We start from the raw sequence: 26,617 nt of genomic DNA on the forward strand, positions 1-26,617 counted from the left end.
AATAGATTTACAACTGAATAATTAAATTATTAATTATAGAAAATAAACAAATATATAAAACTACAAGGATTTTATATAGTAAATCCATTCCATTTATAATTGTAATCTCCTTTTAAAAAATAGGGTGATTAGGAAGAATAGTTGGGCATTGCAAAGACCAGTCAGCATTCATCAGCGGGCTACTTATATCCTGCCTGATTTTAGGCTTTTTGTTTAAGCGGTGAGTAAAGCAATGAGTGTGCTTATATCTTAAGTCATATTTTTAGAACTTAGAGTGCTCTTTACTCTAATGCAAAAGGGTCCCCTAACCCTAAGCAGCTGGCCTATACAAGGTGAGATTTAGTCAATGAATTGGATGGGTTTATCTATGTATGAAAATTTTAATGAATTGAAAATCAGGAGAAAAATATACTAAGAGTAGTTTATTTCTAATATCAATCCATTAATATCAATCCTTCTTAAATTTAGTTATAAATTTTAAAAATTTTGTAAATTTATTATAATATAAAATTTTATGTTGGTCCCTAAATTTTTTTTTCCTTTGTGGATGGTCTAACTAAATAAAGGCCAAACATGCATTTACGTAGTGACGAAAATAACCCCAGAATATTTCAACTTTTAGGAATCAAATTTGTCTCTCATATAAGTTTTTTTTTCTTTCTTTCTTTTAATGAATAGTCAATTACCAAAGGAATATTGTTCATGCTTGTCCCCTTTGCAAAAGGGAAATGATATCCTTTGGATTTGGGGGTGTTGATAGCTCTTAATCAATTTGGACCCCAATCTAATTCATAGAGAATTATACATATTGTTTTCAATAATGTATATATATGTATATATATAATACTATTGCTCGGGACAAAGTGCCTTTAAAAGGTGGTAGGCCTTTTTGTTCCAACTTGAGATAATTGGTGAAAATTAGAAGTATTAGGACAAGTAAGGGTTTTTTTATTTATTTAAACGGCGTACAAGGAAAGATGGGGTATAAGGGAATTTTCTTAACATGATGGAGTGAAAATGTAAATATCCAAATGATAGCTTACAAGCAAAAACATGGGATGCGCAAAGGTAGAAAAAGATGGCATTTTTAACCGTATTTTATGCTTTTTGACGACAAAGAGGAAAAGCAAAAGCATGCAAAAGAGAGGGGAAAGAAAAAGATGTCCGAAGATTACTACTCCTTTCTTCCCGCCTTTATCTCCGCCTTGTTCATGTTATCAAACGAGAGATTTTTTACTCTTTTAGACCCCCCCAAAAAAACAAATATTAGTAAACAAAAAGGCCTTTTATTTGGATTGCTTTTTACCAAAATGATCAACAAAAACAAAGCAAACAGTAATATTAGTAGATTTGAACAATTCAACAATGGTTAAGATTAAGAGGGATGGTATTGAAAGGATGACCCACCACCGAAGTCCAAAGAGGCCCCTTTGGTTTGGACAATAGCAATCTATGGTTTGAAGATCAGCTGTCTGACAAAAATGGCCATAGAAGTTAAGCAACGAAATACATCAACAACTGGGGCTCTGTCTTTGTCTTTCTCAACTTACCCCACACTCTTCTCCTCTTTCTCAGCGTTTTATGTTCATTTTTTCTCTCTCGAGTTTACTCAGTGTCTCTGTCAATGGACAAGCAGCAGCAGCACCATCATCAGCTGTCTTTGGCAAAGAGTTCCAGGCAGCGTTGTAATGAATGGTACAAGTTTGATTCTAGCATTGTTACCTGTTATATGGGTAGTTCATGGTTTGTTTGATGTTTTTTTTCTTCAAAGCTTTGATCTTTTCCTCACTTTTCAACTCTGTTACTCTTGCTTCACTAAAGCAAACAAACTTTTTTCTTCTTCTTTCATGCTCTCACTTTCACATTGAAATTTGCTTCAAGCTTCAGTCTTTTCTTTTCTGAAAGAACAGGTTTTTTGTTGCTTTTTATGTTACATGATATTTCTCTACGACTTATTTTGTCTGATTGATGCTTCTGAATAAGTTTTTGATTTACAAGTGAAAATTACTTGAAAAGTGTATCCCAGATCACCCACTTAGAATCTTTCTCTGCTGGTTTTTCTGTAAAGAAAGAAAGAAGGAAATACAATGTTCTTTTATCTTCCAGCTATTTATTATCATTCTTTGTTTGTGTGTTTCAGTCCCTCAGTTACCATGATTTTGTGTTCCAGCAATTATCTCTTCTTTTTTCCTGCATATTCAAAGTGACGGTTCTGTTATTGTAGGATCTTTCGGGATGTTAAAAGTGATATCACAATACAAGTAACTGGAGGTAGTTTTGCTCTACACAAGGTAATTTGGTGCTTTACTTCTGAAACTTATTCATGTATTTTGTTTAGATTTAAATGTGCTTAGCCTTCTATATATCTGAAACCTTTTTCTTGGTTGTTCCAATGGTAGTACTAGTTCATTTAGCCGGATAGACTAAATTTGTCCAAGTAAGCATCATTGCTTGGTGGGGACAAATTTGGAAAACTAATATGAAGAACAAAAGGGAAGTTTAACAAATCTTCTAATAAGATCACATAGCTAGCTAGCTATCTTTCAGCATACTGTTATACATGAAACCATATCCTCTGTGTCTCATTCTTCTTCTTTGTCCCCGGTTTATGGACTATAATCTAATTTGTTCATCAATATGTTTAACATAGGTTAAGGTTGCTGTTGAAGTAAAATAGCATGTTTTTTTTGTGTGCAGATTAATGTTGTGAGTTTGAATATTCTCATGCTGATAATTGTAGTTGTTATATGCAGTTTCCGCTTGTTTCTCGGAGTGGACGAATCAGGAAGTTAGTTGCAGAACATAGGGATTCTGATATCTCAAGGATGGAGCTTCCGAATTCACCTGGCGGCGCCGAGACATTCGAGCTGGCAGCTAAGTTCTGTTATGGCATTAACTTTGAAATTACGTCTTCGAATGTGGCTCAGCTCTGCTGTGTCTCCGATTACCTTGAAATGACTGAGGAATTTTCGAAGGATAATCTCAGCTCGCGAGCTGAAGAGTATCTCGAGAGCATCGTTTGCAAGAACCTAGAGATGTGTGTTGAAGTTTTACAACAATGCGAAAACTTACTTCCTCTTGCGGATGATCTGAAGATAGTTAGCCGCTGCATTGATGCAATAGCTTCAAAGACTTGTGCAGAGCAAATAGCATCAAGCTTCTCCCGCTTAGAATACAGTAGTTCAGGGAGACTTCATACGAACAGGCAAGCCAAATGTGAGGGGGATTGGTGGATAGAAGATCTTTCGGTTATTAGGATCGATTTGTATCAAAGAGTCATGACAGCCATGAAATGTCGTGGTGTTCGTCCTGAGAGTATCGGTGCATCACTTGTAAACTATGCGCAGAAGGAGCTGACCAAGAAATCCAGTTTGTGGAATCCATCTGCACAGGCAAAAGTTGATTTCATTTCAACCGAGCATGAACGTCTGGTGGTCGAGACGATCGTCGGCCTCTTACCTGTCGAGAAACTTGCTGTTCCTATTAGTTTTCTTTTCGGACTTCTTAGAAGTGCAGTGATGCTTGATTGCAGTATTGCTTGTAGGCTGGATCTAGAGCGAAGGATTGGTTCCCAGTTGGACATTGCAACCCTTGATGACCTTCTGATCCCTTCTTTTCGGCATGCAGGTGACACCTTATTCGATGTTGATACGGTTCAAAGAATTCTGGTAAATTTTTCTCAGCAAGATGATAGTGAAGATGATATGGATGATGCATCTGTTTTCGAATCGGATAGTCCTCATTCACCATCACAAAGTTCATTATTTAAAGTTTCAAAGTTGCTGGATAATTATCTTGCAGAAATTGCTCCTGATGCAAACCTCAAGCTTGCAAAGTTCATGGCCATTGCAGAGACTTTACCTACACATGCTCGTACAATCCATGACGGACTATATCGAGCCATTGATATTTACCTGAAAGTATGTATGATGGTATACTCGTTTTTCTAACGTCTGATTCGTTTTCTGTTGGCATCAAACTTCTTGATTAACTTTCAAACGAATGCATTTTTCAGGCTCATCAGGGTTTACCAGATGCAAACAAGAAGGAACTCTGCAAACTGATTGATTTACAAAAGCTTTCGCAAGAAGCTGGTGCACATGCTGCACAAAACGAACGACTTCCCCTCCAATCACTGGTCCAAGTTCTTTATTTCGAGCAATTAAGGCTGAGAAACGCTTTGTGCTGCTCCTATCCAGATGATGACTGCAAGCCAGTGCATCACCAATCGTGTCGGATCAGCAGTGGTGCACTCAGTGCAGCAATGTCTCCGAAAGACAACTATGCATCTTTAAGGCGAGAAAACCGAGAGCTAAAACTCGAGCTTGCTCGGATGCGGATGAGACTAAATGATCTAGAGAAAGAACATGTTTGTATGAAGAGAGATATGGCAAAATCTAGTTCTCGTAAATTTATGAGTTCCTTCTCGAAGAAAATCGGTAAACTGAGCTTCTTTGGACATAGCTCTTCGAGAGGATCAACTTCACCCTCTAGACAATCATACAGAACCGATTCTAAGGTGATTGAGAGGACGTGTGCAAGCACTGATTAGGTAATTAAAATGACATGCCAGTACTTGTTAAGGCCATGATTTTGGCCACATTGTATATGAGTTGTGATGCTTTGAGTTACCTCTATTAGTTTTCAGCAGCTTTGTTACTTGTGTAATGAGTCCTTAAGTTCCTGAGGATACATTGAATAACACATGGGAAAAGATAGCTATCGAAGTATCCTAATCAAGGGCAAATCAAGCTACTTTAAACAATTTTTTGAAGAGTTTTGGGGTTTTATTTTTATATTTGTATTCTTGGAGAAAGCCATTAAACTACATAGTTCAATAAGTAAAAAGACCTGCAAATTCATCTCTAGAATCTGCAACTTTTCTTCTCCTTTCCTCATAATTTGTAGACAAGGAAAAAGAAACTTTCAGATGAAGTGACTTTCTGGCACTGTCATGTTTCCTTAAGCAAGGTTTCAAAATGGTAGTAATCTGTTTCTCATGTTCATTCCTTGAAGCTTGATCTTGTTTTGAAGCTTCTGCTTTACTATTCGTAACCCACGAAAACAGTTCTTGATTTTACCCACAGATTCAGTTTCAGATGCATAATCTGTCACTGACATCTCTTTAAACTCTTTGCAACTGTTCTGGTACTTGGCCATCATATCAGCAAGGGACTCAAACTGTGAAGATGCACTGAATCTCTCACCAGCCCTGAGACTTTCGTCTTTGCAACTGGCTTGAAATTGTTGCCAGTCTTCTTGGCAATGGTCTTCGTGCTTCGGTGTACTTGCTCGGCGAGCCCCGTTCGAGAAGTTGCCGGTGAATGTAACTTTTGGGAGATTTCTTGTGCTCCAAGGAAGCTTGGACGTTGTATCCTTTCTGTTTTATCTGTTTATAAATTGTAAGGTTAGGAACAACGTAAAAATCTCTCCCTAGCTTCAACACGGACTCGGGTCTAACCACGATCCATGGATACTCGAACACATCCGGTCAAGTAACACTATGTCTGGGGTTCCTGTTCAACACTTCGGATGCGATGATAGGTTCTTTGTGAGTCTCGACATGCCTTCCCGGATGGACCAATTTCAGTACACCTTTCTCTGCTTCTAGGACCTCATGTTTTTCTTCTTTTTATTAACAAAAATGGCAAGGAAGAGGGAATACAATGCAAGTCCTTGTTTGTTCTTATACTGTAATATGGGGACTAAAATCAAAATGGCAATGAAATCAATGAATATAAGAAGTAAGCTCCTTCATACGATTGTTGTGCCAAGACAAACGAACACAGGTCATGTTTTTGTGGGTTCATATGTAGTGTAGAGTTTTTTTTTATCATATTTTAACTTTATATTCAATTTATAATTTCCACCGTTACGACAACGTATAAGCGACTTACAGTCTGACTTTATAGAGTTGTATCTAATAAAAATTGATGTGATAAGTTAATATATTCTCTTTTTCATAAGATCAGGTTTAGGTGAAATTTACTTCTTAATATCATGTTATATTCTTTAAAAATTGTCATCTTAATCGAATAACTATTTTTTATTTATTAATTGTATAGTTCCATCATAATTTATAAAAAAAATTAATTTCATAATTTTTAAATTTATTTTTTATAAGATTTATTTAATTTATTTTTTATAAAAATTTAGTGAAATTAAATTTAAAAAGATAATTAGAATTTAAAATAATTAAATGTAAATATATAAAATAAAATTTGTGCAGCAATAAATAAATTATATTTATATATGTAAAAGTTAAGTTAAATTCGAGGTAAAAAAGAAATAATGTATATTTTTAATTTTTGAATAATTTACTTTTTATTTTAGTATTATTATATTTAAGTTTTTGAATATTTTTTTATTTTGAATTTATATATATTTTTTAAAAAAATTAAATAAGTCCTTAAATTTAAAAAAAATAAATTTGACCCTTAAACTTTAAAAAATTAATTTGATCCTTGAACTTGAAAAAAAAATCAATTTAACTCATTTATTACATCATCAACCACAACACCAACTACCGTAAATATCTTATAATATAATGATCTCGAGTAGCTCACGATCTGTCTCGTCTCATATACAGTCCTACTTAAAGTCCAATTTTTTTATATATTATTTTTTTTTGGAAATGTGAAAAGCTAATTTTTTTAGAATTGCCTGTCCAGCTCAATTAGTAGAGCGCAAGGCTCTTAACCTTGTGGTCGTGGGATCGAGTCTCACGGTAGACAATTCATAATGCTGGAGGTCTCCCACAGAAAGTGTTCTCAACCTGACGTTGGAAACAACCTACTATCATATCTTCTCTTACCCCATTACATATGAGAATATGATCAACTAATATTTTTTTTTGAAATGCTAATTTTTATTAATAATGAGCTGTAAACCAAACATAAATGCAAGTTCTCAACACGTCAAAAGGAAGCTAAAAACTGAAGCAATACAAAACTAAAACAAATAAAGAAAGAAATGGTCATCCTTATCTTCTGCCCAAAGGAAATCTTCTCTTTGACCGCACCAACAAAAGCCAAGCTTGATCGAACCTCCTCCATGTTGAAATGTCGCCTATATGTCAGTCTAAGTGAAAACGCTAATCTCCGACCGGTCAATACCACTGGAGTTGATGTTATGGACTACCGACCTTACATTCCCTTCAGAGACAATTCTTGAGAAGTCCATTTCCTCGGTACCAACGACCGAGTCTCCGTTTCAAACACCGAGGTGACGGTTTTTATTAGAGAAAATCGCTTCAGTGACCAAAAAAAAGTTATAATATACGATTTTAACCAACTTTTTTTGGATTTGCCAAAATGACCAACAAATTCGCAACGCGAAATAAAAATCGCAACGCGATCCCCAGAATCGCAAATCAGTTTCCAGAATCGCAACGCGATTCTTGAAAATCGCGATGCGATAGTACAAATTCGCATTGCGATTTTCCATAATCGCAACGCGAATATGAAAATCGCAACGCGAACACATAAATCGCAACGCGTATCCGTAAATCGCAACGCGTATGGGTAAATCGCAATGCGTATCCGTATATCGCAACGCGTATCCGTAAATCGCAACGCGTATCCGTAAACCGCAACGTGTATCCGTAAATCGCAACGCGTATCCGTAAATCGCAATGCGTATCCGTAAATCGCAACGCGTATCCGTAAATCGCAACGATAATCCGTAAATCGCAACGCGTATCCGTAAATCGCAACGATAATCCGTAAATCGCAACGAGAATCTGTAAATCGCAACGATAATCCGTAAATCGCAACGAGAATCTGTAAATCACAACACTGAAATTTTGGGTATATAACACTGAAATCATAAACTAAATCCCTAAATCGCAACTCATTCCATCTCCATCTATCACTCTCTCCGGCGACATCCGTTCCTATATCCAACGACATCCTTCCCAATCCGGCAACAGGTTTTAGTTTCGCAGCTCGTCTGTTTAGTAAATTAATTTACAACCATGAAATCATCTAATGTTGATCATGTTTGGATAGATTTGTGTTTTGGAGGGTCATGGGATAATGTTCATGGTGTTTTACAATATATGCCTTTACCCATGAATCTTCAACTAAAATTGTCTTTACAAAAGTTAACTTATGAAACTCTAATGCTACGTGTTTCAAATAAATTGAATTTAGAGCCCCTAAGTGGATTTAGGCTATCTTATCAGAGAAATGGTAAAGTTTATTTGTTAACCGACAATGAAGATGTTGAACGATTCATTGCTTACATTAGTGTTTCACAAGATGATGTTACATTGTATGTTTTGAACCTAGAAGTAGTATTGTTGGGTCAGTAGCGGGTAGTAATCAACTAAGTTTTTCTCAAAACCCACAACCTTTCTCTAATCCAAATCCCAATCAACTTTCAGCACCAAATTCCGGTTTTCGTATTGACCAGTTAGACGATGATGAGCCAACAGAAAAAATTGTGAGTACTAGTCAGTATTCGAAATTTGGTCTTGGTCATATCCGGACTTTGATATTGGTCAATACACGGATTTTGATGATGTTTCAGAAGAAGAAACAGACCATGCGTGTAATGATATTGATATTGGTCAATACCCGAATTTTGATGATGAAACAGCCGTTGCCGAAGAATGTAATGTTGATGATAATGAGGAGGAAGTTACGACTGTGAATGAACATGTTGAACATCCATTCTGTAATTCATATAATCCTGAAGAAGAAAAAGAAGAAGAAAAAGTCCCCGAAGAAAAGAAAATGCCACGGGCGTATAACGGAATATGCCAGAATTACTTCAGATACCGGAAGAAGAGTTGATAAAGAAAGCAGTTGATTGTTACACAAAAGTTATTCGTATCAAGAAAGATGATTGTTTTGATACAAAGGAAGACTTGAAGATAGCTTTATATACGAAATGTGTGGAAGATGGCTATCAACTAAAGTTAACAAATCAAGCAAGATCGTTTCGAAACAAGGTGTATGATTGACAAAAACTGTACGTGGCGTATGATTGCAAAGAGAATAAAATTGCAAAATGTTTCAAGTTAGGACTTTTATTGATAAACATACATGTTCAAGAACCCAAGTTTTTCCTCACCATAGACAGGCAAACAAAAAGGTGTTGGGTGGTTTTCTGGCTGAGTTAATGTTTTTGAATGGCAGGGTATATCGGGGACATGAAATTATGACTGACATGAATGCTCGGTTCAAGATTAGTATATCATATTCTCAAGCTTGGAGAGCCAAATGTTATGCCTTGGAATTGTTGAGGGGGTCGCCAGAAGCATCGTTTGCCCAACTGCCGGCTTATTGTCACAATTTAAAGCTGAAAAATCCTGGGTCGTAACTCATATCAAAACAGATAGAGATGGACGCTTTGAGTTGCTGTTTATCGCCATTGGTGCTACGGTTAGTAAATCAATATAATTTTGTTGACTCATTTTTGTTAGTTACATGCATTTCACATTTAAATGATTATATTTCTTGTGTATATTATTTTGTAGATTCGTTCGTTTATTACTTGCATGCGCCCAGTTATTATAGTTGACGGAGCACATTTGAAAGGTCGATACCTTGGAGTAAACTTATTAGCAGTAGCCATGGATGCTAACAATGGGATATTGCCAATAGCTTACGGGGTTGGCAAATCTGAAACCTCTGATTCATGGACATGGTTTATGGGGCATCTTAGGGATTGCATAGGTCCTATTAGCAATCTGACAATCATATCCGATAGGGCAAACTCAATTGACAACGCTGTTAGAAGGTGTTTCCCAGATGCTTTCATGGACTTTGTGGTGTTCATTTGTATAGAAATCTAAAATCAAGGTCTGCTGGTATAAAAAGCACAAATGGACATACTGGAAGGCTGTAAAGCTTATCGGGAAGTGGATTTCAATAAGCATATAAATTGTTTAAGACGTGTTTTGCCTCAGTGTGCTCAAACACTAGAAGATGTCGGGTTTGAAAGATGGTCAAGAGTACATCAACTTGGAGCAAGATATGGTTTCATGACGTCTAATAGTGCAGAATCAATCAACGCTCTAAGTCGTCATTCCCGGAAATTACCCATTACTATGTTAATGGAGTTTTTTCGAGCCTCTATTCAACAGTGGTACTACAAGAAAAGAAACCATGCAGGTATTATTTCTTTGAATTCGTAACTTATCATATTATATATTTACTAAGTATTGTTTTTAAATTTACAGGAACATTGGAACATCGTGTTACACCATGGACTGAAAAAAGATAACGAAACGTGTTGTGAAGTCAACGTCATGGAGAGTTGAACCATGTTCAAACACTTTGTTTCAAGTACTGGATAATAACTTAAATGGGCTAGTCGATCTAAATGCAAAGACGTGTAGTTGTATGAAATGGCAAACATCTGGTTATCCGTGTGGCCATGTTATAAAAGTTGCTCTTCATTTAAACCAAGATGATTCAAGCGCATACGCAATGGATTGCTACACTACATAAGTTTATCGACAGACTTATGCCGAGATTGTCTACCCTATTCCACATCCTTCTGAGTGGGACATACCAGATGACTTACAAACAGTTTTGCCACCAGCCATGGACAGAAGGCTACCTGGCCGACCAAAAAGTCACGATCGTATACCGTCTAAGGGTGAAGAGAAGAAGAGATCGACATGTAGTCGGTGCAAGGAAAGTGGTCATACAAGGTTGACATGTGGATCACCAGTGCCATCAAATCATCTTTTCCTCTACCAAATATGGATCCTCATCAAAATCCAAAGCTCATATGGTGTCAAGCAAAAGGCAATCATCTTTAAAATCCCAATCACGATTGGCTTCACCTTTTGAGACTGTTAACTTAGGTGATTTTTAAATGCAAACGTTGTATTATGTGGATTTTATGTGTGAACTTTTAACATTTTCAGTTGAATTAATGACTCAGGCCAACCATTTTGACTTAACCAACTCTTGTTATTCAGTTGTTATCACTATTAGGCATGCATTTGACTATCGCAACACGGAAAATACAATCGCAACGCGAAATGAAAATCCCAACATGAAAATCGCAATGCGGAAATGAAAATCGCAACGAGAGAATCGCAATGCGAAATGAAAATCGCAATGCGGAAATGAAAATCGCAATGCGTTTATAATTTCGCATTGCGATTATCTCGTTGCGATTTTCATTTCGCATTGCGATTTTCATTTCGCATTGCGATAGTCATTTTTGCCTTCAACATAATGCAGATTGAAATCAACAAAATCAACCATTACATTTCAATCAATTAAACAAGCACAAATAAGAATTATGTTCGCATCAATTACACAAATCAACTTTTACAAATCATCTTTTACAAATCAATTAAACAATCAAAAAATAAGCAATAATTCTTATTTCCGATCATCTACTATTGAATCAACTTTTACAAATCAATTAACAATCAAAAAACAATCAATTAACTATTGAATCAACTTTTGCAGCTCGACATCATTTTCACGCAGTTCACTTCTGAGATTAACCTGCAGAAACCAAACATTTGTTCAACAACACTTTCTACACATCTAAAACCTACAAACAGCAAATTATTGAATTCTAGTTACTTAACCAAACATTTTCATTTATAAGTATATAAACTTACCAATTGTTTATGGACATTTTTATAACGCGGATGCAGGTAGGCAGCGTCTCGTATATATCGATTTAGCCATATAATGCCGAAACCACAAGCCTACTGCAGCTTTATCTCTATCGGTGGGAGGTAGATACTTGATGCTTCCCGTCGTCAAACGCTCCAACGCCAAGCATACGAGAGGACCACAATCTCCTCTGGCTCCGCTCGTTTGTTGTGGCGCGGTCTCGTCTCTAATAACTGTAATATTGAGCTTCTTTGGCTTCTTGTTTCCAGAACGAGTCCAATAATTGATCGCATCCAAGAATTTAGCCAAATGAGAGCTCCATCCCTTAATAACATCTCTTAAATCAGCCAATGATATGTAATTTATCATGCTGTCATACACTATTGTCTTAAGGGATGGGAGCTGAAGCTCGACGAGAATCCAATGTTTACGTTCCAAAACAGGGATAAACACCTGCAATCATAAGTAATAATTCATTCATTTGCGCACTTATTTCACAAAGCCTTTAAACTCAATCTAAAATAAATACTAACCTTATCGACCTCCCACCATGCAGGATAAAGTTTAGCTGTCCATTGCCCAATCAAATGATTCATCTCGTGCATTCTTCAAGTGAACGCGTGAAAACGTCGGCATTATTGTATATCGTATATTTTTATTTTCTTAAGTTTTCTTATTATTAGAAGACGTGTCACCCACGCATCGATATGCTGTTTTACAAAAAAAGACATATATTAGTGACTTACATAAATTTAAAAAAAATTAATCAAATTGAAATAAAGAAAAATATAAGACTACCCCCCCATCGAAATAGCCATTGTCTTCGACCCCTAATAATACGCCCCACCAAGGCCGTTCAAGCAACAAAAAGATATCATCGGTGAGCTTGCATATTCAGTGAAACACCCCTTGCTCCGCTCATGTAGATAAAAATCAACTGCGGTCTTAGCCCAAAGGGTGTTATCCAAAATTGTGTCCGGTAGTTGTTCCCTCTCCTCTTCAGATACCGTATGGTACTGGCCGGTAACTCATACGAGAGCCAACTTGAATCCATCATGTCCGGCACGTCAGAGGGTTTCTCAAGAAGCCTACATATGACGCCATGTGAATCGGGCTCTTGAATGGTGGGAGGGACCTCTTCAATGATGACAGTGGCCTCTTGAACGGTGGAGGGGACTCTCGAGGAATGATATGGGGGGCCTCTTCAACGATAGGAGTGGACTCTTGAGGGATGACAGGCGAGTCGGGCTTCTTCTTGCGGTGTCTTTGCACTATTGGGTGTACGGAGACTTAATAGCACGTGCACGCTGTCTGATGCGTGAACTCCGTCGTGCAAGCATAACCCGACGTAAAGCATCCACTCTATCGGGCCGCTAAATAATTAAATACAAAAATCAGTAATAAACAGACATAATATTTAAACAGTGAAAACAAAGACAAATATGTTTCAAACTTGCATTGTATTCACCCAAGTCATTATTCTATCATAGTTCACAAAATGCATCAGATAACAAAGAAAAATATGTTTCAAACTAATACCCTGAAGTTAGTATTTGTCTTTGTTTTGTCTATTGGTTGAAGTAATGCATCCATTCAAGTTTCAATTTGCAGAAGAAGAAATAGTTTACTTTCGCAATACGAAACTTAAAATCGCAACGCGAAACCAAAATCGCAACGCGAAATGAAATCGCAACGACAGAATCGCAATACGAAATGAAAATCGCAACGAAAGAATCGCAACGCGAAATGAAAATCGCAATGCGATTTTGGTTTCGCGTTGCGATCTTGTCGTTGCGATTTTGGTTTCGCGTTGCGATTCTGTCGTTGCGATTTTCATTTCGCGTGCGATTTTGGTTTCGCGTTGCGATTTTAAGTTTCGTGTTGCGAAAGTAAACTATTTCTTCTTCTGCAAATGAAACTTGAATGGATAAATTTACTTTCAACCAAAAGACAAAACAAAGACAAATACTATTCACAGTGTTAAAGAATACACAGTTTAGCAGAATTGGCAGCAACCGAACAATTTACTTTCAACCAAAAGACAAAACAAAGACAAATACTTTCACAGTGTTAAAGAATACACAGTTTAGCAAATTGGCAGCAACCGAACAAATTACTTTCAACCAAAAGACAAAACAAAGACAAATACTATTTCACAGTGTTAAAGAATACACAGTTTAGCAGAATTGGCAGCAACCGAACAAATTTACTTTCAACCAAAAGACAAACAAGACAAATACTATTTCACAGTGTTAAAGATACACAGTTTAGCAGAATTGGCAGCAACCGAACAAATTTACTTTCAACCAAAAGACAAAACAAAGACAATACTATTTCACAGTGTTAAAGAATACACAGTTTAGCAGAATTGGCAGCAACCGAACAAATTTACTTTCAACCAAAAGACAAAACAAAGACAAATATATTTCACAGTTAAAGAATACACAGTTTAGCAGAATTGGCAGCAACCGAACAAATTTACTTTCAACCAAAAGACAAAACAAAGACAAATACTATTTCACAGTGTTAAAGAATACACAGTTTAGCAGAATTGGCAGCAACCGAATAAATTTACTAAGCAATCTAAGTGAAATGGCTAATCTAAGTGAAATTACGAGTAAATTTATCATTAAGTTAAATATGGAAATCTTAAACTTACCTCGTTGCGTAGAGTATGAACCTCATTCTGCAACGATACTATCATCTCACGTAGAGCGGCAACCTCACCACGTAAAGTTGACACCTCCACACGCCATGCACCATCGTTATCGCGTAGAGTACCGATCTCCTCACGCAAGGCATTGACCTCATCACGTAACTCCCTTGACTCATCCCGTTGAGGTGGAGGTGGAGAACAGGAGATAGGAGTCGTGGCATCTTTGCCGGTCGCCTATCATGAGGTGATGGTGGAGAAGAGGCTCGATGATGTGACGGGATAGGTGATGGCTCTCGTTCTAGAGATGTATAGTCGGGTCGATCGGGTGATGGCTCTAGGTGAGGTGATGGCTCTCGAATTGGAGGAAGTGGATGCTGCTCATCATCCGTGCCATCAAAAAAATTCTGACTAGCTTGCCACCAATCAGTGGCAAGCTCTTCCTCCGTGGGTGTCAGTCTTTGTAATGGAATGTTGGCCTCCTAAAATATAAAACTCAAACAAAGTTAAACGTCTACTATTAATAACTTGTTATATATTATATGAAAGTATTTGTGTTAACTTACATTATTTATTGTGGCATATGGTATTAAGTCTTCCCAATCCAACAGAGTTTTCCTCTTCCAGGAAATAGCCCTGGGAATATCATTTGACGTTTTTATTGCATATGTACGCATGCTGGGGAAAGCCTCGAATATCCAAATCTACAAACAATATAATAACAAAATTAGTAATTGTTAAATAATTAATTATAATTTTAGAAACATATATAGAAATTCTTACCTTAAAGGCCCAAACAAAGCCTGACAAAGTGTATTTGGACCCATCGCCCCGCAAACTTTTGCGGTCATCAAAGGCAGACGACAACTTAGTCCAGGTAGCTTTCCATATATACGAACCCCACGGAAACAGATTCCATGCATTCAGGTCCTCTACCAATATTATTAGCTCCCGATGAATAGGTTGTCTGGCCTCTCTGCCTAAAAAGCCGGCATACACAAGTAGTAGAAGGCATACTCGGACAACATCGACGTCTTCCATCCGAGTGAAACCAGCTTTCTTATTAAATAATTTCTTCAGGTCGTCGACATGTAGGTTCGGCTTCTCCATTGACTCATCCGGAAAAACCCGGGATAACCATGATGGGCGGCGATATGACGAGTGTACCGCCTACATCATCGTGTCCGAATCGTAGACCAGTGATTAAGCAGAACTCCTTCCGCCCAAAGCAAGTATACGCTGGTGGAAAATGAAACCATATCTCTTCCTCACCACGTTGTATACTGTCGGGTAGATTTGATGTCATGGTCTGAAGCCACAAATGGGTCAATTAGCATCTCCACCCGGATGTTGTACTCTCAGCCATGGCCCGAAGCAGGTTTCCTCAAACAATTGTCTTTGAGCAGGTGAAAGCTTCTTTGCAATTGTAGTGGCCAGGCTGACTTTATTTCTCAAGGTCAATTGAGCCGAAAAAAATTTCTACAAAAACAATAAACATACCAAGTTAGATATACCAAAAACTACACTGTGAAGATATACCAAAACATAAACATAAAAAGTAGTAGTTTATTCTTGAAACTAAATTTGCAACAAGTTTTGTCTTTTGGTTGAAATGAAAATCGCAACGAGAGAATCGCAACGCGAGATGACAATCGCAACGAGAGAATCGCAACGCGAATGAAATCGCAACGAGAGAATCGCAACGCGAAATGAAAATCGCAATGCGATTTTGGTTTCGCGTTGCGATTCTCTCGTTGCGATTTTCATTTCGCGTTGCGATTCTCTCGTTGCGACAGTCATTCTCTCGTTGCGATTTTCATTTATCTCGTTGCGACTCTTCTGCAAATTGAAACTTGAATGGATTGCATTACTTCAACCAAAAGACAGAACAAAGACAAAGACAAATACTAACTTGAAAATCGCAACGAGAGAATAGCAACGCGAAATGAAATCGCAACGACAGAATCGTAACGCGAAATGAAATCTAAGTGAAATGGTTAATCTATTATTGAAATGACCAGTAACTTATCATCAGTTTTCAATATGAAAAACCTACAATAATGCAAACATTTCAAAATAAAAATAATTAAAAAAACTAACCCTCGGAGGTTGATTTTCCATTTCTGAATATTGTGAGGGATTTCTGACCGTGAATGGTTGTGAGGGATTTCGCCGGAGATGGGGACGGAAATCTTCGGAGATGGGGACGGATTTCTTCGCCGTAGAGAGTGAGAGATGGAGATGGGACTGAGTTGTGATTTTAGGTTTTAGGTTATGAGTTGCGATTACGGGATTTTGTCTTAATATTCTTTTTGTAATTTGAAAATAAAATACGCGTAGCGATTATAATGGCGCTTTAAATATCGCGTTGCGATTTACGGATACGCGTTGCGATTTTATGTATTATCGTTGCGATTTACGGATACGCGTTGCGATATACGGATACGCATTGCGATTTACCCATACGCGTTGCGATTTACGGATACACGTTGCGATTTACGGATACGCGTTGCGATTTATGTGTTCGCGTTGCGATTTTCATATTCGCGTTGCGATTATGGAAAATCGCAATGCGAATTTGTACTATCGCATCGCGATTTTCAAGAATCGCGTTGCGATTTTGGAAACTGATTTGCGATTCTGGAAACTGATTTGCGATTCTGGGGATCGCGTTGCGATTTTTATTTCGCGTTGCGATTTTGTTGGTCATTTTGGCAAATCCAAAAAAAGTTGGTTAAAATCGTATATTATAACTTTTTTTTGGTCACTGAGGCGATTTTCTCTTTTTATTATTCTCCTACTTACACCCGTTGTTATTCAAACACTCCTGATTGGTTCTAATTCAAGGATCAGCTCTAATTAAAACTTTGATAATTAAGATTTTCAAGTCTGGCGGGAAATGAAAAACAAAATTTTCCGTCGACAGCAGGGTTCGAACCTGCGCGGGCAGTGCCCAACAGATTTCAAGTCTGTCTCCTTAACCACTCGGACATATCGACCCGTTGTTTTGGATCTTTAAGTAAATTTAATTACTAATTAGTCTTTATAAAATATACTTTAATAATAGAAACTGACGGGAAATGGAAAACGTGGATTTTCATCAACAGTAGGGCTCAAATCTGAACGGCCAACGCCCAACAGATTTCAAGTCTATCACCTTAATCTCTCGGACATATCGACCCTGTGCTCAATTTATTGAATTAGTTCTAATTATTAATTAAACATTAATGTTCTATAAAATAAATATCTACAATAATTTATAACAAAATACTTTAATGAAGTAACGGAAGTTGATAAATTTACAGTTTAGGTGTTGGTCACATGCCAAAAAAATAGTGAAAGCCAAATTGTATCACTTGTTTTTTTTTAATCTCTCGGAGTGCATAGGGTTAGGCCAAGGGGCTGCCTTCGCAAAAGAAATTTAAGAACAATTATAATTTTTTAGCTTTTCTTAAAAAATGATTAAAAGTACAATTAATATGGTTGCAACACTCAGAATATTTTTAAAAAGTTAACTTGTATAGTTGAAGATCAACTGTCTACCCAATTCTTTTTAGAAAAATGTATAAATCAACTCATATGAACAAAAACGGTGATTCTACCGAAAAATCACTCTTAGATCCAATAATTATATGTCAGGTATCCTCTCCCTTAATATTATCGATCTGTCATATTTTTTGACACAGTAACAATCAAGTGCGGATCGTCAGTCGCGTCTTCGCAGGATTCTGTCTGAGCTAGCGTCACGTAAGGAAAGACGCGGATGACCATTAGCGCCTTCGTTGAACGTTTGAAACGTACGAAAGGTGCTGATCATGATCTGTTTATTTTCTTTAATTCAACCAAACTGTCCCCCTCCCACATTGATTACCATCCATTCCCCCTCCCCTCTCCCTATAAATATCACACTCAACACAATCCTCATACTATATTTAAATCTCAAATTCTCTCATTCTTCCTACTATCAATCTTTCTATTAAGAAAGTAAAATATTTTTATTATATTATAATTATTTAATAATTTATTATTTTATTAAATTTTATTGTACTAATTTTTTTATTATTTTTTGCAATTATAAAATAGAAAGCGGGTTGTTATGTTTAGATGAGAATCATATCTCGAGGCATTTTGTCGATACGGTAACAATTTTAAATTTTTTTGTATTTTAATTATTGTGAATGTTTTATTTATTTAATTTTTTAGTATTAGTATATATTTTAATTTGTATACTATTTAATAAATTAGGAGATACTATATATTAGATACGTTCATTTGTAACGTTAAGTTAGAGATATCTAGTCATGTCTGGTCGTATTTAACAGTGATTGGATTCAGTTACATAGCGAAATATGAAGGGCATTGTAACCTTGAACCAAACCTTATTTCTACACTGGTAGGCATTAGACAAATTAAAATCAAAATCAGGATCAAATTCCATTACATAAAAATCCAAGGAAATAAATCATATACAAATAGTGAGTAAAATGGAAGGAAAAAAAAACAAGGTACCAACACCACGGACACGTAACTTTATAAGGAGTCATGCCCTAAATATAACAATTTTATTAATTGCCAAACACTTTTATTAAATGTTAACTACATGGGGTTATACTGAAATTATTTAAATAGTTTAGTGGTCATATTGAAATAAATTTAAAAATGGTAGTCATTTCGTGATCTGGCTCTTAGTTACGTGGTCAGTTATATAATTTACTCATTCCCTTAATATGTAAAACTTAAACAGAATCTCTCGTTCTGAAGAAGTGAAAAAGAAGAAGACGCTCTTGTTAGGGGTGTTAAAAATATCAGACCTGGTTGATCCGACTCATTGACCCCTCGATTTGAACTTAAAAAATTTGGATAATTCTTTAAAGCAATATTCGATCAGGTCAGGTACCCGACTCATGATTTTTTTCAAATAGTTGAGTCGTGTATAGGTTGAACTTTTTTATAAACGGGAACCCGACCTGACCCGGTAGTTTTAATATATATATTTACCTTCCAACCAAACTTAAATTTCTAAGTTATTTCTACGTTTGTATCATTTACTTTTAACTTCAAAGCTTTAAGTTTTAATTTTCTTAAGAAACTTTAATTAATTTGTTAATATGAGATCCGAAAGGAAAAATCATGATTAATTTGAATATCTTTAATTTTTTTTTTGAAAACAATTTTTAATAATATATATATAATATATATATATATATATATATCCTTAAAACTAACTTTAAATCATTAATTTTTGTGTATGAGTTGTGTATTATGAAATTTTAAATTTATTTATTTATTGTGATTATTTTTAAAAAAAATTAAATAATAAATAAAAAAGTATATGAATCGGGTATTTGTGATTCGAAAAATGCAGGTATTCAAGTTTTAAGGGTACCTGACTATCGGGTACTTGGACTTAACAGGTCAAATCACGGGCCGCCGAATATACTACCTGGAGAACCGGGTACCCGATACTACATGTACTAAAAAATCTGGGTACCTGGATTTAAACACCCCTAGCTCTCATTGGCTTATTATTTCAGGTTGTATATTAATTGTTAATACAAATTACAATATACAATTTAATTTATATAAATTTATATTTTATATTTTATATTTCAATTTAATAAAGACAAAAATTATATGGAATATAAAATTTATCAAAATTTGTATGATTTAAATTATTATTACTATTATTATTATTATTATATGATATGATATGTGCCGCTGAATATTTGTAACGATGGGGTTTTTGAAATGATTTTGAAATGAAATGTTGGGAGTTACCACCAATCATTTTAAGGTGAGATTAGAACACATAAAATCGGGTAATTTTAATAAAATATTTTATTTTATCAAATACACTAAATTTAGGGTCTACGAAAACAAAATAAAAAATAGGTTCGAGAGTTGGTTACGAATGGGAATGATTAACACCCCCATAGTGCCCAAAAATTGGTACATAGTCGATTACCCTATATTTAAAATTAAAAATTTCGAGTTCGAAGTTTTACTCAATTTAAAAGTCGTTATGGATGTCAAGTTTAGAAAAAGATGTTGGTTTACTAAGACCAATGACGACCAACATCGAGCATGTAACGAGAAAGCTTCATTATTGATCAAAGTACACGAACATTGCCTTAAAGTTTGAGAAGTCATGATATGTGATTTTGAAAAGGATGTTGACTTACTTCGGGAATTACTAGTGGTCATCCCTAAGCATAAGACACTATTAATTCCTTGATAAGTGAACATTTCCTTATTGTTTTAAACTCAAAATCCAATCATTACAACAATTTAAAACCTAATGATACTAGATGGGTTAATTAATTCCTTTTTCCTAACTTAAAGTGTCAATTATGAAATTTAAAGAAACATACAGGACTAAACCTAAAAGATAGAGGCTCTAATATTAACTCTGATTTATTTTAACTAATTATTTAATTGAATAATTGAAATGAGTCATATTCTTTCGGGGCGTGGCGACATGTGCGACGGTGATGGAGGTCAGGGTGATCGGTCGATTCTTCCGGGAGCATCTACACATCAACCAAAACTTAAAAACAACATATTTGCAAGCCAAAACACTGGAAAATAACTGAATCGAATGATCCAAATCTTACCCACGACGGATGATGTCAACTACGACGATGGACGGCAAACCAGATCAAATTTTGATCGGAACTGGCCGGAAAACACAATGTTGGGGGTGGTGAGGCACGACGATGGGCAAGACGACTGAAATCAACGAAAAAACAAACGGCGGGGTGAGGGTTTTGGCTTAAATTACGACGATCGACGGCCGATCTCAATGAGGAAAATGAGGGTTATGGTCGAGGAAGGTCGTCGATCATGTTGGTAGGGTCAGGGCACAACATCGTCAGCCGGAATGGGGTGGTTTGAAGGGGAAAACTTACTGTTTAGGGGAAAGGGCTTAGGGTTCATAGGGTTGAATTGCTCGACCGAGGGTTTATTTTCCACTACCAAGGAAAAATGAGAAAATTCAAGGTTAAGTCCCTAAACTTCCCAGAGTTTCAAAACTGAATTTTAAGTTTTTAGAACTTATTATTTAGTTCTTTAAATTTACTTAAATTAATAAAACCAAGCCCTTAAATTGGGGTGTGGCAGAAAACTCTTATTAGTAAAATTTCCAAAAATATATAAAATATTTTCGCATGAGAATGGTTTTGAATAATTTTACATCTCACCCACAGTGATCGATTTTCAAATACCAATGTCTTTTGTCAACGCGTGTGTGTGTATATATTAAATTCATTGACTTTTTAAATCTATTTATGTTTTCTAATTTTAATAGACATATAATAGTTAAAAAGACAATAAAAATATTATAAGACTTTTTTTATTTAACTAAGAAAATTGAGACTGAGACATGAAGGTGTGGATGTAAAGCAAAGCAAATGGCATTTTGGTCCATCAAAAGCCGGCCATATATATACAATACTTTCCTCCTAAATGCAGTAATGAAAAAAATAATCTTATTAATATTTATATTTGATACATTAAATAATAATAAATTAATAATTGAATTTTTATCAATAAAATTAATTTAAAAAATAAATAAACATCTGGAAACAGCGTGACCTGTAATTAACATTTTAACCATTAATTAAATTTTTGAACACGACACGTACTAGGCTTTGCCAACCTTTCCCCTGGCTGGCACTTGGCAGGTCACATCCTTAGCCCTCTCAAAAAAGCTTGCAAAATATATGCAAATTCACTAGTGTTTTTTCTAATTAATTAATGTGTTATTATTTTATGTACAAAATGTAACAATAGAAAATTTAATTATTCAGTTACCCAAAAAAGAAGATTTAATTAATTAATTAATCAATGAAAAATAATTATAAGACGATTTTAAGTAAAATTATAATGTTGCATTAAACACATAGATCAGATCTTAGTTTTATTTTTAAAAAGTGACAAACATTGACTTAGATAGTCTCGTTCCTATGAACTTTGTAATGAAAGAGTATAAGGTTAAAATAGTGAATCACGCTTTTAACAATATCTACTCAGAACCTTCATATGTAAATCAAATTGAATTACAAATTAATTTGTTACTAATTTGGTCAATAATAGGTTTGGTACTTTTATTTTAGATAACTCTTAATCTAATGACATTGAATATTCATACTTTGATATTACTGGTGCTCAAACTCTGATCCCCAATGAATAATAATGATTTCATTATCACAAAAACCACTTAGTTCATGCTTGATGTTTTTAATTTAAATTATTTTAATAATTAAAATCTCTTTAAGAGCCAACACATTCCTAATATACAGACATAATCTTACAAAACCAATCATTTTTTAAGGAAAATGTTACAAAACATACTCTTTCTCTTTTCATCTTTGAATTCCCGGTTGAAGGGTTCTTCAAAAGCTGAAACTTTTTTTTCTGATAACAAAAAAAACTTATTTTTTTTTGGGTTTTCTGAAGAAAGGAATGGCAGTAAGTTCTTTTTTTATCTTTAGTATTTTCTTTTTTTGAGGTTTTTTTTTGGTGTAGTTTATACTATTCTTTTGTTTCTTAATTATGAGAATCATGGGATTTTGTGCTTTTGTGTTATGACATGAGAGAGATAAACGTAGGCAAAGCATGATTGTGTGCTTTTTTTTTTAAGAGAGTACTTTGTATTATTAAAAATTACAAAATATACCACATCAAGGACCTCATTAAAGAACATCTCTAACCTTAAATGGAGGAAAAAAAGTACCTTGAGGTGGAAAGAATCTTATACAAGTAATGCTATTACATCATACTAAACATACCGAAATCCACAACCCAAACTCATTGTAACACCAATACAGACCAAGCATCTATTAGTAAAAACGAACAAAATAGAAGGCAGTACTGATCTAACTCAAACACAACACCAATGGGATGCATCAAAACAACAACAGAAACTAGATTCGCCAAACCTGCTATAACATTAGCATAACACTATATAACCCATAAATCACCATCTACAACCCAGTCCTACATCAATCCACAACCCAAGCACAGTAGCAATGGAATATATTAGAATAGCAGAAGCCAATACAATCGAAGCAACTACAAGTAATTAGAACAAAATGGACAATAATAATGATCTAACGCAAACACAATAACAATGGAATACATCATAACAGCAACGGTATCCAGATTGATTAAAACAACTATAACACAGCAGTGAAACATTGCATAACACCATAAAAACACTGTCAACACACTCCAAGAATAAAGGACTGAGGACATTGCATAAACTCTTGAACAACCGGAATCAACGTCGGCCATAAAACGTTTGCCCAAACCCATATATGGATCATGACTATAATAATAATTTGTTCCACTGACCCTTGAACCTTACTTTATTTAAATGATCAATAAAAATGATAGATTTCGGGCTTTGAACAAAGTCTACAACATGTGGAACTAGAGATGGCCATAATACATTAGCCCAAACCCCTATCTACAGTAAAGCGTTGTAAAATATCTGATCCACATTATAAAACCCAAGCTGCCAAAGATTCCTTGCTTTTCTTCTAATTTTCTGAGAAACCCACATCGCTAATAAATCTTTGACATTCTTGGGGAAAATAAACCAGACTTTCCATAAAAAAACACCATTGTTGCCACACTTGCCAAACAAAATTACAATGACATAGCATATGATTGACATCTTCCGGATGACTTTTGCAAAAGAAGCACAAGAGTTGGACATTGCAATTGATGCCCATCTTAACCAATTTCGTCGCAACCGACAGCCTTTGATATACAGTTTTCCAGATAAAAGCAGCCACTTTAGGAGGTACAAACTTATTCCAAACCTTTTTCCAAATTGGGTCTTCAAACTTACCTACCGATGCCAATTTAATGCAGAAATCTTTAGGATTATAAATGCCATTGAGGGAACCTATCCACTTCAATCTATCAACACCTGGATTTGAACTAACACCTCTTTTCAGAACTTGACAAAAATTGTTCCAAATAACCTTTTCCCATTCAAACAAGCCACGCCTCAATTCAATATTCCATACCCATTTTCTATTAGCCAAATTCCCAAACTCACTAATACAACCAAACTTTTTCATTACAATCCCATAAATTCTAGGAAAAATTACTTTTAAGGACTGATAATTTGTCCAATGATCATTCCATAAATCAATTCTGTGGCTAGTCCCCATAACGCACCTCATATCTGGAAAAAAACCATCAGCATTCATCGCAGCATGCTTCACTATATTGTACCACACCCTTGCCGAATAACGTGGGCTAACTCCTTTTGGCATAATCGCGTCCGAAATATAATTGTACTTGGCAACAATAATCTTTTTCCATAGGTTTTCTTTATCCTTACTAAACCGCCAAACCATTAATTCAACAAAGCACGATTCCTAAGCTTAACATCATATATACCTAGACCACCATGAGATTTTGGACCACACACCATATCTCACTTAATCCAATGAATACATCTACCATCCTTAACATTCCAAAGAAACCTATCTATACATTTGTTTAAAATATTTGCTATGGCGTTAGGAATAGAGAAAAGAGACATGTAATACACCAGAATGTTCACCAAAACCAATTTAATCAAGGTAATACACCCCCCAAAAGATAGAAGTTTACCTTTCCCGCATTGTAGTCGCGATCTGACTTTATCCACGATCGGTTGCCACATCGACTTAATATTTTTTGTAACCTAACAGTAACCCCAAATACGTCAAAGAAAGTTCTGCCCAGTCACAGAAAACCATATCTGCCCACTCTTGCACTTTACTGTCCACCACATTTATGCCGTAAAGTTTAGTCTTCTGCAAATTTAACTTCAAGCCAACAGTCAGCTCAAAAATTTTAAGGACACGAAATAGGTTTTTGATCATATATTCCTTTGCTGTCGAAAATAAGATTAGATCGTCGGTAAATTGGATATGAAGAACACTTGTTTTTCTTGACCCAATATCAATCCCTCCACACATACCATATGCAACCGCTTTCTAGCATTCCGCTAAGCGCCTCTCCCACCACATTAAACCAAAATGGCGACAACGGACAACCATGTTGAAGACCCCTCTTTATAGAAAACCATTTGGAACAAAATCCATTGACTAAAGCCGTAATTATGGGAGTCGAAATACACATATTGATCCAAGTCCTCCATCTTTTACCAAATCCCATTTTCTTTAATACCAGATTCAAAAAACCCCAGTTGACTATGTTGTATGTTTTATTGAAATCTGCCTTGACCAGTATAGCTCCACTCTTGCTTTTGTTCAGGTCGTCAATGACTTCATTCGTAATCAGGGAACAATCTAAGATCAGTTTGCCAACCATAAACGTAAACTGATTCTTGCCAATTACTTCATTTATGTAGAAAGCCATTCTTTTCGCCAAAACGCGCGCCACAATTTTATACATACTGCCCACCAGAGAAATTGGTCTGAAGTCTTCAGGATAAATAGTCTGACTTATCTTCGAGATGAGAGCGATAAATGAGTTATTAAATGAAAAATCAGTAATTCTATTCCAATAAAAATCATCCATAAACTTCAACACATCAGCTTTAATATCCTTCTAAAATTTCTGAGAAAGTCCAAACTGAATTCATCTGGACCAGGCGCTCTTGAACCATTCGAAGAATTATATTAACCATATCTCTTCTTCTGAGAACGGGCTTTCAATCATTCTTCTAGTGGCAGCACTGATTCTCTTTATCGGGATATAAAATCTCTTGACAGGAATAGTCTTCACGTCATTGTAATTATAACAAAAATGGTTGATGAATGCTTGCTGAATCCTTGACTGATTTTTATAAACCAAATTTTGAACCTTCAGTTTCGAAATCTGGTTCGTACTACCTCTAATTGCAGCAGTAAGGTGAAACAATTTAGTATTCTTATCGCTTTCTTTGAACCACCTTAATCTCGATTTTTGCAGCCAATCTCTTTATTCCTTTCTATATGCTGTCCACAATTTAATCTTCGCAGAAGAAAGTTCAGAATATGAAACCAAGTTACTTTGATTCGAGAGGCACAATTTTTCTAAAGAGTCGATTTTTAACTCCAAATCCTCAATCGAATCGATCTTCGACTCATTTCTTAACTTATCTCATTCCTTAATCAATGACTTAGCTGACAGCAGTACATTGATAATTCCTTTACCTTTGTTATCTCGATAAACCACCCTAATTTTATCGGCAACAATTGGATCATCCGCCCAATGGTTGAACCATTTGAACAGCCTACAGGACTTTTTTAATTCTTTTCGCATAACAAAACAATATTGTGATCGGACATACTTCTAGGTAAAGTAGTTTGCAACATATTCGGCCATAAGCACACAATTTTGGATGAAATTAAGAAAC

General features: G+C 35.5%; 1 protein-coding gene and 1 non-coding gene across 2 annotated transcripts; one reads left to right on the forward strand and one right to left on the reverse strand.

Annotated features, from left to right (window-relative positions):
* The first annotated feature begins 1,535 nt into the window (after positions 1–1,535).
* On the forward strand, positions 1,536–4,761 carry LOC120133094 (BTB/POZ domain-containing protein At5g48800-like). The gene is made up of 4 exons (XM_039149743.1): positions 1,536–1,695; positions 2,225–2,291; positions 2,754–3,920; positions 4,016–4,761. Exons 1-4 carry the CDS (start codon positions 1,625–1,627, stop codon positions 4,550–4,552), a joined length of 1,842 nt encoding a protein of 613 aa, XP_039005674.1. The 5' UTR covers positions 1,536–1,624; the 3' UTR covers positions 4,553–4,761.
* A 12,406-nt stretch (positions 4,762–17,167) lies between these two features.
* On the reverse strand, positions 17,168–17,249 carry TRNAS-UGA. The gene has a single exon. It is a non-coding gene; the product is annotated as a tRNA-Ser (tRNA).
* Between the last annotated feature and the right edge of the window lie 9,368 nt (positions 17,250–26,617).

The sequence above is a fragment of the Hibiscus syriacus genome, unplaced genomic scaffold (assembly GCF_006381635.1).
Source record: "Hibiscus syriacus cultivar Baekdansim isolate YM2019G1 unplaced genomic scaffold, ASM638163v2 tig00110577_pilon, whole genome shotgun sequence".
Lineage (NCBI taxonomy): Eukaryota > Viridiplantae > Streptophyta > Magnoliopsida > Malvales > Malvaceae > Hibiscus > Hibiscus syriacus.